Consider the following 16775-nt stretch of genomic DNA (forward strand, 5'->3'; position numbering starts at 1 on the left):
AAATGAGAGAATGTTGTAGACATCTGACAATTATAATTTTGAAGTAAAGAACAAAATGTATATTGAATAAAAATGAAAAAATTCACATTTTCAGAATTTAAAAATCAATATGTGCATTTTTTTAAATTTTATTTTTTTCATTGTTTAGTTCATTTATTTATAAATTAAAATTTTTCTCACATCTGCTACATTTACATGCAGACAACTGTCAATTTTTTTTTTTAATTTTCGAATAATTGAAAAAAATGTAAATAGAGTAAAAATTAAAAAATGCATTTTTAGATAAATGCAAAATCTGTATGCGCATTTATTAAAATTTAATTATTTTAATTAATTGATTTATTTATTTAAATTTATAAATTGTCATGTCTGCTACATTCTCACTCACATTTTAAATTATCAATAAAACCAAAAAAAAAACTTTTAGTTAAATAAACAGCCGACTAAATTCAAAAATATTTTTGACATAAATTATTTTTTTTTTTAATTAAAATATTAATTGCAATAACAAAATTATTTATTGATAAATTATCGATTGCATTTTCAAATGACAGATGATGATACTGAAGTTAGCAGACGTCTAATAATTTTTTTATTTTTTTTTTAGACGATAGAAAATAAAAAAAAAATATTTGAAAAAATTCCACCTGTAGTTTTTTAAATTTTTTACATGTGCATATTTTTATTTTATTTTTTTACAATTAATTTATTGAAATACGAAAATTCAAAAATTTTTAAATGTCTGCTAACTTCAGGATCATGACAGATGTCAGTAGTTCAAAATTTTTTAAATTTGACTGTCGAGATTAAATGATAAATTACCGGCAAAGTTTAAAATCACGATCAGAGAGACGCCACCTCGAAGAAAAAGGAGAAAGAAGGACACGTCAAATGTCCGCGTGGACATGATAGTTAAGTCTATGTAGATATGTGTAGAAAATAATTACATGTAAGTCTGTCTCTCTCAGGATCGTGATCGCGATCGTGATCCGTACAATAATTTATTACAAAAAAAAAAATAACCATATGAATTTTAGTGAGAGTAGAGGAAAATAGTGTGACGTGCATCTTAACCCACATATCTCCTGACCAGCTCTTGACATCGCTGATACCCTTCAGTTCCCTCACCCCAAGTAAATGGAAATATGTCTACTTTCTTATAAACTTCATTCTGGTATTTAATTCCACCCAGATTGTCTAATCCATACGTCATTAAATCGCCTATTATTGTTCTTACAATCAATCAAATTGATTAATACTATCAAGGCAGTGTGTTATCATCGGTAAACAAATAAATTATTTAAAAATATTTTTTTTAACCATTCAAAGTTATGCGAACGTACCCACCGGAGACAATTATTAGTAAGTGAATAAGTGCACATATACAAATGCATACAAATGTAGTGAGTGAATGCAGGCATATGAAAGGTCAATTTTTTTTTATTTTAAATGCCAGACTAAATCGCGACCAGCTGCTAGCATTTATTTGTTTTTTATAAATTTTTAATAATCATTTTTACTGTATAGTTTATTGTAAAAAAATGTATTCGACTTTTTCTTATTCTGCTTTCTCATTATTTTTGTTATATAATTCAAGTAAACTCAACTTTCTTGTTTTTATTTATTCATTATTATAATTTTTTTTTTTATGCAATACAATGAATTTATTTTATGAAAGTGAGTTCAACAATATTTTTATTTTTACATTAAAATTAATTATTTTTAAATTTTACAGGTTAAAAATTAAAAATTTATTGTCAGTCCGGCTGTCAGAATGAACGTAAGTGATATCAGTGTTTATTGTTATTGATATAATTAACAATTAACAATTAAAATTTAATTTATCACTTGTATTTAGAATCCATATCGTGCGAGACTGGGCAGACAGCGCGTAGATCACACAGCGACTGCAGCAGTACCGAGTTATGGAGCACGAAATCAAAATTCATGGCCTACGATGCCCAGTAATCAGACCCAGCAAGTTCTAGGAGGAGTTAATCAGACAAATAGTGCTGAAGATTCTTGGGAGTGGGGTACAGAATCTGCTGACAATGGTAACGATTCGTGGAACTGGAATATTGATCAATCCGCGGAGCAATCGGGTCAACTACATCCTCAGCAGCAGCCACCGGCGCACGTGTCAAATTATGGGAATATGAGACCTCATCAAAATTTAACACAAGATAATTATTATTCAAATATAAATGGAAATAGACAACTGGCTGGTCAACATCAACTGCCGCAGCCAACCAGTGGAAATGTGGCACCAACTGGTCCGAGCAGAGAATCAACTCCTAGTCAGCCGGATTCATATTCTCAGTATAAAAATTTTTCAGTTAATCCGATGCAGCAAATGCCCCCGAGAACAAATTCAACAAACTCTGGAGTTATTGATAATCAAAATGTCCAAGCTCAGTGGCAAGCTAATCAGCAGCACGATCATTTTAATCCTTATCCTCCACCAAGAGCATCACCGTTTGATCAACCAGCCCAGACTCCGCAGTTTAATTCAAATGCTTACAGTTGGAATGGAGTAGATCAGACTAATACTGGGGGTCATAATTGGCAGAATCAAGCTGCGGAACCGTTTTGGCAGGAGCAAAATTCTAATAAGAAGGAAGAGTATCATGCTGATGATAATAGTGGACCATGGGTGGCGCATGATCAATTTAATAAACCACCGCTTCAACCGTTGCCAAAAAATTCAGTTAAAGAAATGCCGGGGCAGTGGCAGCATGATAACCATCATGAAACCAATCAAACTAAATTACATAGCCAAGATACAGCGCCACCTAATCAATGGCATGATGATAATCATGATAACAGATTAGCAGAACCGCAAAATCAATTTATACAAAACCACCCTCGTCAGCCAGATAATTTCAATGCCAATCAATCCTGGCAGCCGGTTAATCTCCAACAAAATATTGGGACAAACCAGCCTGAGGCGGATGCTAATAAATTAACAGATGTCAGTTTGGATAATTCTGTAGCAGAAAATAAACCTTTGCATGATTGGCAGGCGGAACGTTCAATGAGTTATCCGACATCAGTAGCTAGTTTACCAGAACCAATTAATACAATTACTAAGGCAGATAATTCACGGCACGAGGAACAAAACATTTCTTTATTCACTCCACAAACAACTCAAGCAGCTCAGATTCCTGATACCAGCAGCAGTTTATTTCTGCCACAGAACACAGGAATTGAATCCCAGGCTAGTGATCGCGGTCACGAAAATCTAGAATCCAGCTTTAGTGTTGATAGTTCAATTAAAAATGATAGTACTATGAACGACATTACATCAAGTGTCAAGCAATTGAATATTGATGATAAAGATTCTGCTAATTCTCAGCAGTATGAGAATCACCCACCACTATTTCCGGTTCACTCGATGCCTCAATCAGTGGACCAGTGGCCTAACCAGTCTTTACAATCAGCTCAATCGGTTATTAATAAACCTTCAGAACCACCAGTCTTGTCTAGTCAGCATCTTGCTCAACCACTGGCTTCACCACAAGAACACTTTGCACCGCCTCCATTAGCATCGTCTGAAACTAGACCACGTGGACCCTACGATCATACTGAATCAATACAGCCGACCATTCAATCTCATGAACACGCTGGAGCTCCACAGCCAATCATTCAATCTCATGAACACTCTGGACCTCCACAGCCAATCATTCAATCACATGAGTACGCTGGTCCACCTCAAACAACTATTCCATCGCCTTATTATCATCAAGAACATCCTGGAATATTTACCAGCCATCAAGCAACGCCTGTAATGAATGCACCTGATGCTGCTGGATCACCAGGTCTCACAATGCACCCAACTGTTCAAAAAACTATTCCACATAATCCGTCTCTAGATAATACGATGCCTATGAAGCCTTATCCTGTAAATGCCCCTGAGAATCTACAAATGTCTACTGAAGTTCCCAAGCAAATGATTCCTGGTGAAATCAGAGGTATACCAGTCACTCAAACTGGGTATGATCAGTGGTACAACCAGAAGACAGTGGTAACAAGTCCGCCGCAAAATGCTCAGTATCAAAACACTGAGAAAAGTCCTCCGATGCAACAGCAAAAACCCTGGCCATCAGCAGAACCAGCAGATAATTATGAACCAAGTAAATCTGCTGGTGAATTTGCTAATGCTGATGCTAAGATATTAGAGTACGAGTCCAAGGCTCAAGAGCTACTGAATGTCGTTGAAAAATTGGGCGCTGAAAAAGGCAAAACTCCGAGTGCTTATAATCCAATTGTCAGAACTTCAGTGGAGCAAACTGTTAGTCAACAGATAAATCCTGTAAATCAAGAAGTTCATCCGGTTAACCAACAAATTCAAGCTATGAACCAGCAAATTCAACCTCAGCATGACCCAACATCTGAAAATTACGAATTTGCGTCCAATGACAGAAATACATTCCTCGAAACTGGTGAGTTGACGGATTTACATCACGAGCAAGGTATTGCGTCGTCTAATCACGATGAAGAGAATGATGAAGTTCCAAGTGATATTCCATTTTTACGAGAAGTACCAGGACAGTCGAGTTATGGAGATCCACGACGTAATGATCCAACTGGTCAAGAGCAATACGTGCAGTCCAGTCCTCGCATTATTGATTCTAGAAGAAATCCTGCAGAGCAGACTCTCAATCCACAGGGTCGATCTATAGCCATAACTTCAGCAGCTGATCGCACAGAACGTCGTGATGTTCCTCCGGGTCAAGAGAGACGGGAAAGTAGACTACCGTCACGTGATACCGACACACCTGAACGCAGAAATGACCCATCAGGAAGGGAGAGATCACTTCCGCCTTCGCAATCACGAAATGACCCTTCGGGTGAGGAGAGAATCAAATCTCAAAGTCAAATAAACTTGGAACCGGTTGAAATACGTCAAGTACCTGGTAGTGGAATTGATTCCGTCGAGCCGACTCCCTCTGCTGAAGTGATGCGTCAAATAACTGGAGGTGTTTCTCGCAGTGAACAAGTTATTATTGCAGATGACAGTAACGCGAGAGTTGTAACTGGATCCCAACAAGTTCCGCCATCAGCTACCGCCATGCAGGATTTGCCGCAGCCAAATGAAACCAGAAACAAACGCGAAGAAGCTGTCGGCGCTTCAATAGAAAATCCTCTTGCTGTAACTGCGTCTCCTAAACGTCGGGATTCTTATCAAGACGGCGATGACGAGGAGTCTGGAAATAGTCGGGATGAAAATCGTGAGAGACGTCGTGATCAAAGTCCTACTGACAGACGTCGTTTTGATTATGATCATAAAGGGGACAGAAGTTATTACGACCGCGATCGTGAGTATGATGATGATTATTATTACGAAAGAAGGCGTGGCCATGATTACGAACGCGCTTACAATTCACGTGAGGATTTAGATAGACGTGACGCGTCATTTAGAGAAGGAGATCGCCGACATTTGAGTCGCGATGATCTAGATGACCGCAGAAAGCTTAAGGATGATGACAGAAGAGGACATCGCAGTGACGTTGATCCAAGACGTCGCGATGCCAGGGATTATGAACCGTCTAGATATCCGCGTGATCCAAGGGGCCGAGATTACGATCGCAGGGATGAGAGACGTAGACGTTACGATGATTATGATCCACGAGACCCTAGAGATCCCAGAGATCCCAGAGATGCTAGAGATCCAAGGGATCCTAGGCGTGATTATTACGAAGATCCGTATGCGCGCAGCTCAAGACCTTCCAGCAGATCTTCTTACAACGACCGAGACCGCGACTACTACGGACGTGGAAGGGATCCCTACTACGCATACAATGGCTACAGTGCTTATGATTATGGAAGTAATTATAACACCAATTACTACGCGTATTTAGAAAATCTACGCAGGACTAATCCTACAGCTTACATGGAGTGGTACAATAAATATTACGGAAATCAGCAGCATGGTATTAATAATGCTCGTGGGGTTCAAAATTATCCAGAAGACCGAGCTAGTGTTCATTCTGGAAGAAGTTCTTGTGATGACAGGTAATTTATTTATTTTTAACGACCACGTGGCCCAGTTTTTGACCTTTACAGGGCGGCCACAAACTGGGACTATCGGGAATTATCAGGGAGTTAAATGCAACTGAGAAATGTCAGGAAATTTCTAAAAGTATCAGGAATTTAATCGGCAGTTCAAATTTTTCCAGAGTAATCCCAAGAAAACCATCGAAAAAAAATTTTCAAAATTTTTGCTCGTCTAAAAAACGGACCGGGTTTCAATAAATTTTTTTCGATGATTCTCAATTGATTTTTGATGATTGATAAAATTTCTGATTCAGAGAAAAATGTGAAAAACTTTACTGGAAACCCGGGAAATATCAGGGAATTTTTAAATCATTTATTTGTGGCCACCCTGTCTGAAAATTGAATGGAAATTATTGACAAGATCAACAACTGGGCCACGGCCAACTAATAGCTCATTAATTTTTTAAAAACATTTGTCAACTAATTTTACTAAAATTAATCCCTCCATGATAAAATACTTTGATAAACGTCATAGATTCAGAATGTCGAGTGTTTACTTCCATACACCAAACAAGTCATTATATGTGCCCTATTTTGGATACCCCATTTGGACTAGCAGTCCTGTACACCGGAAACGCGCTAATTGTTGTCGTAAATTGATTAGGTGAGACGGTTTTAAGCGGGACAAATCCCTGGTAAAAATATTTATTGTAGGCCAGATGTAAAACGCTAGAACTGTTGCTAAAATTTCGCGCTCAAAAAATTGCTAAAAACATTTTTTTTATTATTATTTATTTTTATACTTCATTAATTTTTTTTCATACTTTTTATTATTTATTAATAAAATATTTGTTTATTAACAGAGCAAATAGTGGAAAACATACAATTGGAGATATATCTTTATTAGAAGATTCAAGAATCGCTTCGCGACTCACTCCGACTAAATTTTCAACATCACATGTCCAAGGTAAGTAGTCAATAGTTTGAACTTACGAATTATTCGTATCGAATCAAATCGAATTTTCAAATCATTCGAAAATTTACGAATAATTCAAAAATTTTCTTATAAACGAGACTTGAAGTTCTCCATTAAATTTGAATTTATAAAAGCTGATCAGAATTTCTCGATTTAAAAATTTAAATCGAGTAATTTAAAAAATTACAAATAATTCAAAAACTTTCGGATAATTTGAAAAGTTACAAACAGTTCGAAATTTGAATTATAAATTTATATATAAATATGTTTTTTTTGTAGGATCTTTCTCGATTGGTTCATTAGTTCAAGTCTACGCGAGTTATCCTGCCGATGGAGAGCGCGCTCGAGTTGACATTCTTCAATTAGACAGTTTGTTGATGCACGATCCAGTTGCCCGCGAAATTCGTTCTTATCCAGGGCCATTAGTAAAGTAAACATCAAAAATTTTAATATCCTTGTGGTAACTTACAACAAAATAAATATAATTAATAATTGTGCGTTAAATTACAGGGGCGTTACACATAAAAAGACAATTATCGAGTACTGCGAAGCCAAAATAAAAAAAGCGGCAGTAAATGATGAACTTGTTGATCATCCGTCTTATATTTTATTGTATCAGCTTATGATTATGCTTATTCAACAGAACGGCGTAAGTTGTATTTTATTTAAATATTATTATTATTATTCATGAACTATAGATTTTAAATATTTTTATTTATTTATCAGAACGTCGTTGGTGTAGACATCGCTACATTATTGCTACGTAACAAAGAAGTGTATCCTTACGAGGCTCAGAAATCAAATGACAAACCGATACGTCGCGAGTCAACAATTTCACAGCGATCTGGTGGTGCCGGGAGAGAAGGGTCAGTCCACGAAGACGCGGTACAAGAAGTAGAAGAAGTAAAACCTGTGAAAACAGTCGAGCAAATAACAAACGAATTTAGAAACACTTTGCTCAGTGGTTTAGTTCAAGAAGCTCTTGAGTACGCGATGACTGAAGGTCTCTGGGGTCACGCACTTTTCCTCGCAAGTAAACTAGACAAACGTACACACGCGTCCGTCATGACACGTTTTGCCAACAGTCTGCCGGCCCAAGATCCTCTTCAGACTTTGTATCAACTTCATTCGGGTCGCGTACCAGCGAGCGTAACTTGTGTGGCTGACAGTAAGTGGGACGACTGGCGCCCGCACTTAGCCATGATTATATCAAACACTTCAGCAAATCCAGAAATAAATCGCCGCGCAATATCAACTCTCGGTGACACATTGACAGCACGTGGTGACATTCATGCCGCTCACTTCTGTTATATTCTCGCTCAAATCGATTTTGGAATTCACGGTACACCCGGTGTTAAGCTCGTGCTGATTGGATCAAATCACCACAAACCTTATGCTGAATTTGCTACACTTGAGGCAGTGATACTTACCGAAATTTACGAGTATGCAAGAAATTTAAGTGAGCCAGGTTTTACAATAGTCGGGTTGCAGACATTCAAATTTGAAATCGCTCAAAAAATGGTTGATTACGGGTTGATTGAAAAAGCGTTACTTTATCTTGAACAAATCGCCGTCAATATTGCCCAGGAACCATCAAAATATAAAGTATCGTTTATCAATAGCGTCTATACACTGAGTGAGAGAATAAAGTTCCATGACCCGGTGTTCAAAGATTGCATCGAAGATGTCGGGACTTTAACTTGGCTCAATAATTTAAGTGACATCGTCGGTCGTTGTCAGACAGGAGAAATAGTACAGGAGCTCAACAACGGACGTTCAGACGCACCGAGTGTCACGCATGATCACGAACGTGACGTTCCTCAGCAGTGGAATTATTCTGGTAATCAGCAGGAGTATTCAAATGCCCCCGTCTCTATGATGGAAGTTCCTACCGTTGACGCTAATCAAGACACATGGCAGCCTATGTCTCTCCCTAATAATATACAAGAGTCTTACAGTGCCGATCAAAATATACAGTACGGTCAGAATGTTGACACCAACCAGTACCATCAGCAACAGCAACAACCGCAGCAGCAACAATCCCAGCAGGAGTATTGGAATCAGCAGACTTACAATCAAGAATACACCAGAGATTACAATACTGCTGACTGGCAGCAGTCGAGTCACATGCAGTATAATTCCGAGCAAACTGATGTCGATTCTGCTCCAGCTCCTGGATGGAACTACGAGGTGAGTAAATAATTTTTTTTTTTTTATTTTACGTTAAGAAAAGTTTGGAAGTAGTGTAAACTTTGAATAACTAGGCGTAGATTAATGCATGTTAACTGTGTGATCTATCATGACTGTCGGATGATGATAAATAAATATATGATGAATATTTATAAATTTTTATTACATTCATGCTTTCATCAGTCGGATAAAGAGGAAAAGCCACCAACACCTGAAGTAAGTACTTTCATCTCTGCATCATCAAACTGTAATAATAATATTAATAGTTGCGAAAATAATAATAATAATAATAATAACAACAACAATGATGATAATAAATTATTATTGATGGATGGTTCCTCGCAATCTTATACGAATACAATACGCCGCCGCAAAATTCGGGCTAAAAATCAATTAACAAATAGCGATTTTCGATCGAGTACTGAAGATGACACTCGACCTAATGACACAACTATTTTTAATACTGAAAAACCACGAAGATTAATCAAGTATCCGAAAGTGACGACACCATTTCCTAAGATAATGGATACTAAAAAACCACCTGCTGTTTGTAAACCGAAAAAAATTGACCCCAAGTATTTGAAACCGCCGTTAGGGCAGCCACCGGTTTTTCTCAAATGCAAGCCGATTAAAACGATGTCTAGTGAAGAGACTGATGAAGAACCGAAGGAAGATGACGAAGAAGGTGAAGATGATGAGGAAGAGGAAGAGGAAGAAGATGGAGCGGATGTTATAAATAATTACAATCCAACGGATTTGGATATTCAATTCAGTAAAATGAAACTCGAATCTCTGACAAATACGACATCTAACTCATCTTCGTTTGAAGTTGACAAAGGCTCTGTACGTTTTGGTAACAGCGGGCAAACTTTGAAACAGTATTGTAATTTTGATGAAAAAAAAGTTGTTAGAGTAGCACCGCATATTAGAAGGAAAGACGTTATTTGCGACACCGTTGATGCTTGGTCGTATGATGAGTCGAAGCAGTTAAACTCTAGAAATTCTGGATACAGGCCTATTATTTTTGGCGGTACATTTAATATAGACGTTCCAGCTGCTAATTATATCGACAATAGACATATTAATCAAGTAGATAAAACACGTGTGCTTCCTGGTAAACGTATATCCAAAACCTTTGATATAGATGCCCCAGTGCTGTAATAAATCAACACTAAATATATGAACAAGTATATTATATACAAAAGAAATATAGATGTGAAATATTTTGTTTTTAAGTAAATAGGGTAGAAGTACCATTTGTGGCCACTGCTTTATTTTTTGACATTTAATACTCGGGTGCCCCCACTTTTTAAAAATTTTAAATGAACGAGTGTCATAAGCGTTAAATTTTATCAATTAATTGAAAAAAGGAAAATTTTCCTGAGATATAGATTTTAAAAAAATTACAGTTTATATCAATTGGGAGTCAAATGAAATTTTGAAAATAAATTTTAGTTAAATCTTCATGTCAATTTTATAATTCAAACTTTCAAATTTCGTAGGCCAAAATAAAAAAGTAAAAAAAGTTTTTCATTCTACTAGTGTAATAAAAGTGTCTCTGGACACATTTACAAAAATTCATTACGTCATTGCGTGTTTTACAAAATTTCCAAGTGTCCAAAACTGGGTCTAAAGTGGCCAGAGACGGTAACTCGACCCTAATATATAACATGTTTTTATTTTATTTTATTCTTACTAGATCTTATTGATCGAAATGGGTATTTACATAAATAGCTTTTATTTATTAATATATATATATATACAAATATAAATATACATGTGTGAATATTAATTACCGTAGTTCAATTAATTATCTATTTATAATTGATTTATTTGTATAACTTATTTTATTTAACATGGGTGATAAATTAACGTGTATAAGAAGTGTTTAAATAAATGAATTTGTTGTGTTTAATTATGTCTTTAAATTATAAAATTTTAAATTATTTTATTTAATTATCGTTAAAAGAAATATCGGTTGTGTGCAAAGTTTGTCATTGTTTGCTGTTACGGCGTTAAATTTTAAGTAACAATTAATTTAAATAATTGATGAGATAAATAATTAGATGATTAAATGAAAATATTTAAAAAATGAAGCCTTGACAGTATGCATAGACAAACTTTGCTGAGACCAATTTGCGATGATGATTCGTATTTTTTATTACAGCCGCAGTCCCAGCCCCAGATATCAATGGCCCCATCTACTAAACAATACGATCCGCTAGAAGATCTTGATACCCTGGAATCTCCAAATGAACATGGAAAATTGTCAAGCGAAAATAAAAAGCAGCATGACAAGCAGCCGGAGAAGAAGACCGCGAATTCTGGTGGGTCATGGTTCGGTGGACTGTTCAGTAAACTCACTCCTAAACCCAAGAACCAAATGATCTTGCCGGATGACAACAACCCGACGGTAAGTTTATATTTTTAAAATAATTGTTAGGATAAATTTTTTTTGCTGATGAAAATGATGTCAGGATGGATAGATTTTTTTTATGTTACTTAAGGCTCGCCGTGGGTACTTGTGGTAAAATATTTTGATCAACTTCTTAAGATGAAGACGATCACAGGCCAGTATAGTGTGATATTTATTAGCATTATTAATATCACTTTTTTTAAGTAACATAAAGACTAATACATCAATCATAATAATCGTTGCATTGAGTGTCAAGGCCATTCTTAGGCAGTGACCCCCACTTTTTTGAATGTTCAATGATTTTCAATTGTAATGACTGTATTTAATTTAAATTCAAAGCTTCCCGCTGTTTTCAAACTCAGGGAGCTGAGTCTAGATTTTCTATAGAATTTCATAGACGGTGATCCTGATCAAAATTAAGGCGTCCGATGAATGTTTGAAGGCCTAGAAGTGAAGGAAAATTTTTTTTCTCAGCACCGAGTTGAAAAAAATTTTTGAAAAATTTGAAAATTGTTAATTGTCTGCTATCTTCAGGATCATAATTTTTATTCAAATTTATATCTGAGCAAAATTATCTGCGTTGTCTTTTTTTCAATTAATGCTCTAATTTTTTCAAAATTAATTAACAAAATTTTTTGACTGTTATGACAGTTCAAGATCATTGAATATTTTTAAAAATTGGCGGGAACTGTCTGAGAATGCCCTCAAATATAATTGAATAATTGTATTTATATTTACGTTTTATCTCACAGATTGTATGGGATCCAGTTGCCAAAAAGTGGACTAACAAAGATGAGAATGGAGACAGTGGATCCTCGCGTTTAGCGCCACCGCCAAAAATAACAGAAATGAACTTACCCAAAATTCCTGAACAGATTCAAAAACCTCCGTCTATTCCTGAACAACCAATTCCTGCTCATCAAAACCAACACAGTCTCGATTCATCGACCCCTAATTCATCTAAAATGATCGCTGGAAGTAATAATATGTTTAAGTTACAAAAATCAAGAAGTATGCGCGCTAATTATATCGATGTTATGAATCCCGGAGGAGTTAAAACTAACGGGCCGCCTTCTAATCTTCCGACACCCGCTAGTTCGCCTATGATGCCTATGGCTGCTTCGTCACCGCAACTTTTTGTCCCAGCACCAGGTATTTTCTCAAGTTCTTTGTAGCACAATAATTTTTAATTAATTAATTAATCAATTAATGAATATAATTTTCTTTTATTTAGTTAATGATCCAAATGCACCAGTAGATTTTTTAACACCAGTTCCAGCGGCAGCCCCTCAAAATGAACCGGCGAATCAGGGTGTAAGTGTTGAAAAATAATTTTATCATACATTACACAAGACGAAAACAATCATAAGTAATTTAAATACATTTTACATAACACGCACTCTAAGTAGATTCTAAGCTCTGTACTCTGGCTGCAGTATGCTATTAATTTTTTATTTTTTTACTTTTAAATTTTTTATTTTTATTAGAGTATTGTTATGTGTGTATGATTGTTTAAGTCTAATGTATGATACAATTACTTTTAAAATGAATAATTTACAAATTAAATTTTATTAATAGCATCACTCCTCGGTCCTTTTACTGAATCTTAATAATCTCACTTACTTAATTACTTATTGTTTGCAAATTAGTTATGTTTTAAATCAGCTTTTATTATTTTAAGTAGACCACACTCTTGTTGAATCAGTTTCACAAAAGTTCGTTTGGATGATTTGTTTTGTTTTTAAATAAAAGTAAAGTGGAACTTAATAAATTAAATTTATTTGTGTTTTCATTTGCAAGCAGTCGGGGAACCAGAATGACGTAGCCAAATAACAATTGTTATCAATAGTAAGATCTTTTACATAAATTATTGTGGATTTGAATAATATTTTTTTATTATTTTTTTTTGCAATAGAATATGCACAGTTGATATTTTATTTTTTTTATGCAATTAGAAATTAGCGCTATTAGAAATTGTCACTGGAATTTTATTAGTTTGCTCTCGACTCCTGAATCTCCTTTCGCATCTTCTAGTCTGCTTATATTTATAAATTATATCATGCTTTTAAAAACACGATTAACTATAAACAATTTTTTATAATTTTTTAAAACAAACTTATTGATAAAGAAATTTAATAGAATATTGTGTGACGAGGGATGAAACAAAACGATTTCAGACCAGGGGGAAGTTGGCTGGCATCAGCAGTCTAAAATCGTGTTTCGTTCTGAGTTACACACTAGATTTTTCATGATTACCTGCATTGGAACTTGAAGTTTCAGTGTCAGCAGCCAATCAGAAACAAGTTTATTTAAGACCAACTATTAGCGTAAAGGTGAATTGTCATTTGGAATTTATAATTAAGCAAAAACTATAAATACTTTTTATTATTGACAGTAATTTTTATAAAACTTAATCGCAGTCAGAACTGTCATTTACGTAAATAAAATTAATGGTCTGAAATTAGTACACAAAAAAAAGGATTTCTTGGCGCGAAAAATTTTTACTCGCCCCAATAAAATTTTTACTTGTCTCAATAAATTTTTTGCATTACAAATTGAAAACAAAAATTTTCTGGAGCAAGAAAAAATTTTTTGAGGCAATAAAAAAATTCTTGTGCCAATAAATTTTTTCTACCTAAGAAAATTTTAGTCTTCAATTTATAATGCAAAATATTTCTTACGCCAAGAAATCCTTTTTTTCTGTGTATTAAACAATGACAAGTATCAAAATTTAATTTGCGAAAGCCTTCAGTTAGCGGGCAGACATTATCGTTTTTTCCCTCGGGTCGAAACGTTTGTTTCTGCCCGCTGACTGGCAGAATTTACGCGCCCGCTAATATTCCTCTACATTGGACTGAGTTCCCTTATTTCGACTGTAGAGACACTGAAACTTCGTTTCTATGCTGGTATCATGAAAAGAATTTTAAATTAATCACTAGATAAATAAAATTATAAAATTAATTGTTAAACAAACGCACAGTAATCATCTAACACAAGCTTTCGAACACGGTCTTCTAAAATAGTCTGAGATCGCTTTATTATATTTTTGTATATGGGATTTAGCTCTCTCGGTGGAGCTCGACTAGTTCACTATCTCGCGAGGTACAGAGCTACACCATGAGGGATCCGCACCTTCACCAACGGATCAAGGTAAAATTCATTTATTTTAGATCTTTCAACCGAGTGAAACAACAATTAATCTCCAACCCCAGTATCATAATCACTAACATATATTATCATATATATATTATTAATTTAAACTCCAGCTCGCTAAAAGCTTCTTCTTTTAAATATTATTTTATGCTTTTTATTAATTTTTATTTTTATTTTTCTAGTTTAATCAAAAAAAATATTTTTTTTGTGTACATGTACACTGGCATAATTAAAGTAAAATTAATTAATTTTTTTAATTACAGGGACCAATGATGTATAACCCAGCAGACGTAACAGATAATTCAGCAGTGAATGTTTCGAAGAATAGATACCCGAGGCGATAAAACACTAATAGGAAATAAATTGTAATACGCGGTTTTTATTATTGATTTATCATTAATGATAATAGTAAAATTATTAATGATATTAATTACTAAGTAATTTAAATAAAATATAATTACGATGAAGGGAATAAATATGTAATTTAGGGACGTTAATTATTTTTTAAAGTAATTTCTTCATGGCGTTTGATGTTTAATATAAAGCATGCAAAAAATTATTTATATCAAATATATATGAAAAATATTTATAATTTTTTGTACTGCGAATACTTGATAAGTATTTTTTTTTTTTTTTGTAATATCGCAAAGAATTTATATATTATAGTAAATATTCAGAGTAACTGAGAATTGATAAATAATTCAAAGTCTGATTTTATAATCTTGCGCAGAATTGCAATTGTGTCTCGTAGAAAATATTGATTAGTTTTTTAAATAATTAATCGTCTTTGCGCAACTCATTGTAATATTTAATAATATAAATTTTAGTAATTGTCATTGTCATCGAATTTGTTGAGTAAAAAAGTTTGCATTTTTTGTTTGTTATCAGACGCTTTCATTGAAACAAAAAAAAATGTTTTAAGGTTTTTGAATTTGAATTAATTAGCGGGAGACGTCAAGTAGATTTAAAATTTGTTTTTTTCATTAATAATAAGTAATTAATTGCATTCCATTACTTCTAACGGATAGTTTATGTAAATACTGGGATTGTTTTCTTTTTTTTGTCTTGCATTTTTAACAACTGACCTACAATTTGAAAGTAAATTATTTGTATATAAATTTGTGTTTAAATTATCTTATAATTGAATTTTGTTCTGTTCTAAATATTTATTTTTTCAATAATAATCTCATTGTTTTGAACACTTATCTGTCGTTACTTATAATAAAACAGTAAATGCCGCAATAGTAAAACTAATTGTGCAATTAATGGCCATGTTAATTATGCTATTGAAGATTTAAAAGGAAATATTGTAATGAAAATTTATGTTATATATTTCTTAAAATAAAAATAAATAAATATTATTGTAACATATGAATTTGACGTATATTTAAAGGGAATGAATATATATATATATAAACTTATGTCTATTGTATATTATTATAATTGCGATTATTTACCTGTATATTATAATAAAGTATAAATAAAAAGTTAATGTTGGGTTCAGTAGTTTTTAAATAATTTTTAAATAAAAATTGATCTCGGGTAATCCGATTGACTGATTGGTAGACTGGTTATTTGAAATCTATTATATTAAGTACTGGTATTTGAATTGCAAATTTATTGAGTGAATTTAGCAGACACCAGTTCAAATTTAAAATTATAAATAGAGTAAACAATTAATTAATAAAATAAAATTTAAAAAAAATGCGCATTTAAAAAATTTTGAAATTAATAGGGGAGCGCGGGGTCGCCCCGGTCAGCGGATCGCGCCGGTCACCCAAATTTTGAAAAGTCTATCATATAATAGATTTTGAATTTAATTTAATTTTATACTCTCATTGAATTAGAGGTAATTAATGAGCCCTAACGTTAAAAATTAATTACTTATCAATAATATCAATAATTAATAAATAAAAAATTGATCGACTTTTGATCTAAAAATCAAGGACATTATCAAGCTTTTTTATATATTTTACAAGAAGAAAAGAGCTTATATATATAATTGATATGTATATAATCTACAGACATAATAAGTTTCGTAAA

General features: G+C 33.7%; 1 protein-coding gene across 12 annotated transcripts; it reads left to right on the top strand.

Moving 5' to 3' along the window:
* The first annotated feature begins 818 nt into the window (after positions 1-818).
* Positions 819-16239, top strand: LOC130668942 (uncharacterized). 12 transcript variants are annotated; one of them, XM_057471498.1, is made up of 14 exons: positions 819-949; positions 1038-1362; positions 1736-1780; positions 1859-6015; positions 6861-6964; positions 7253-7403; positions 7484-7622; positions 7700-9163; positions 9347-9379; positions 11331-11576; positions 12332-12731; positions 12814-12893; positions 14643-14729; positions 14996-16239. In XM_057471498.1, the coding sequence occupies exons 3-14, from the start codon at positions 1775-1777 to the stop codon at positions 15074-15076; spliced, it is 6948 nt and encodes a 2315-aa protein (XP_057327481.1). In that variant the 5' UTR covers positions 819-949; positions 1038-1362; positions 1736-1774; the 3' UTR covers positions 15077-16239. The 12 variants fall into 12 exon arrangements, 10 of the variants coding, with proteins under 10 accessions (XP_057327481.1, XP_057327490.1, XP_057327487.1 ...); XR_008990087.1 differs by adding an exon at positions 13380-13427 and having other exon boundaries at positions 884-1362; positions 14996-15041; XR_008990088.1 differs by adding an exon at positions 13383-13427 and having other exon boundaries at positions 884-1362; positions 14996-15041.
* Positions 16240-16775: the final 536 nt, after the last annotated feature.

Source organism: Microplitis mediator, chromosome 5, assembly GCF_029852145.1.
Source record: "Microplitis mediator isolate UGA2020A chromosome 5, iyMicMedi2.1, whole genome shotgun sequence".
NCBI lineage: Eukaryota > Metazoa > Arthropoda > Insecta > Hymenoptera > Braconidae > Microplitis > Microplitis mediator.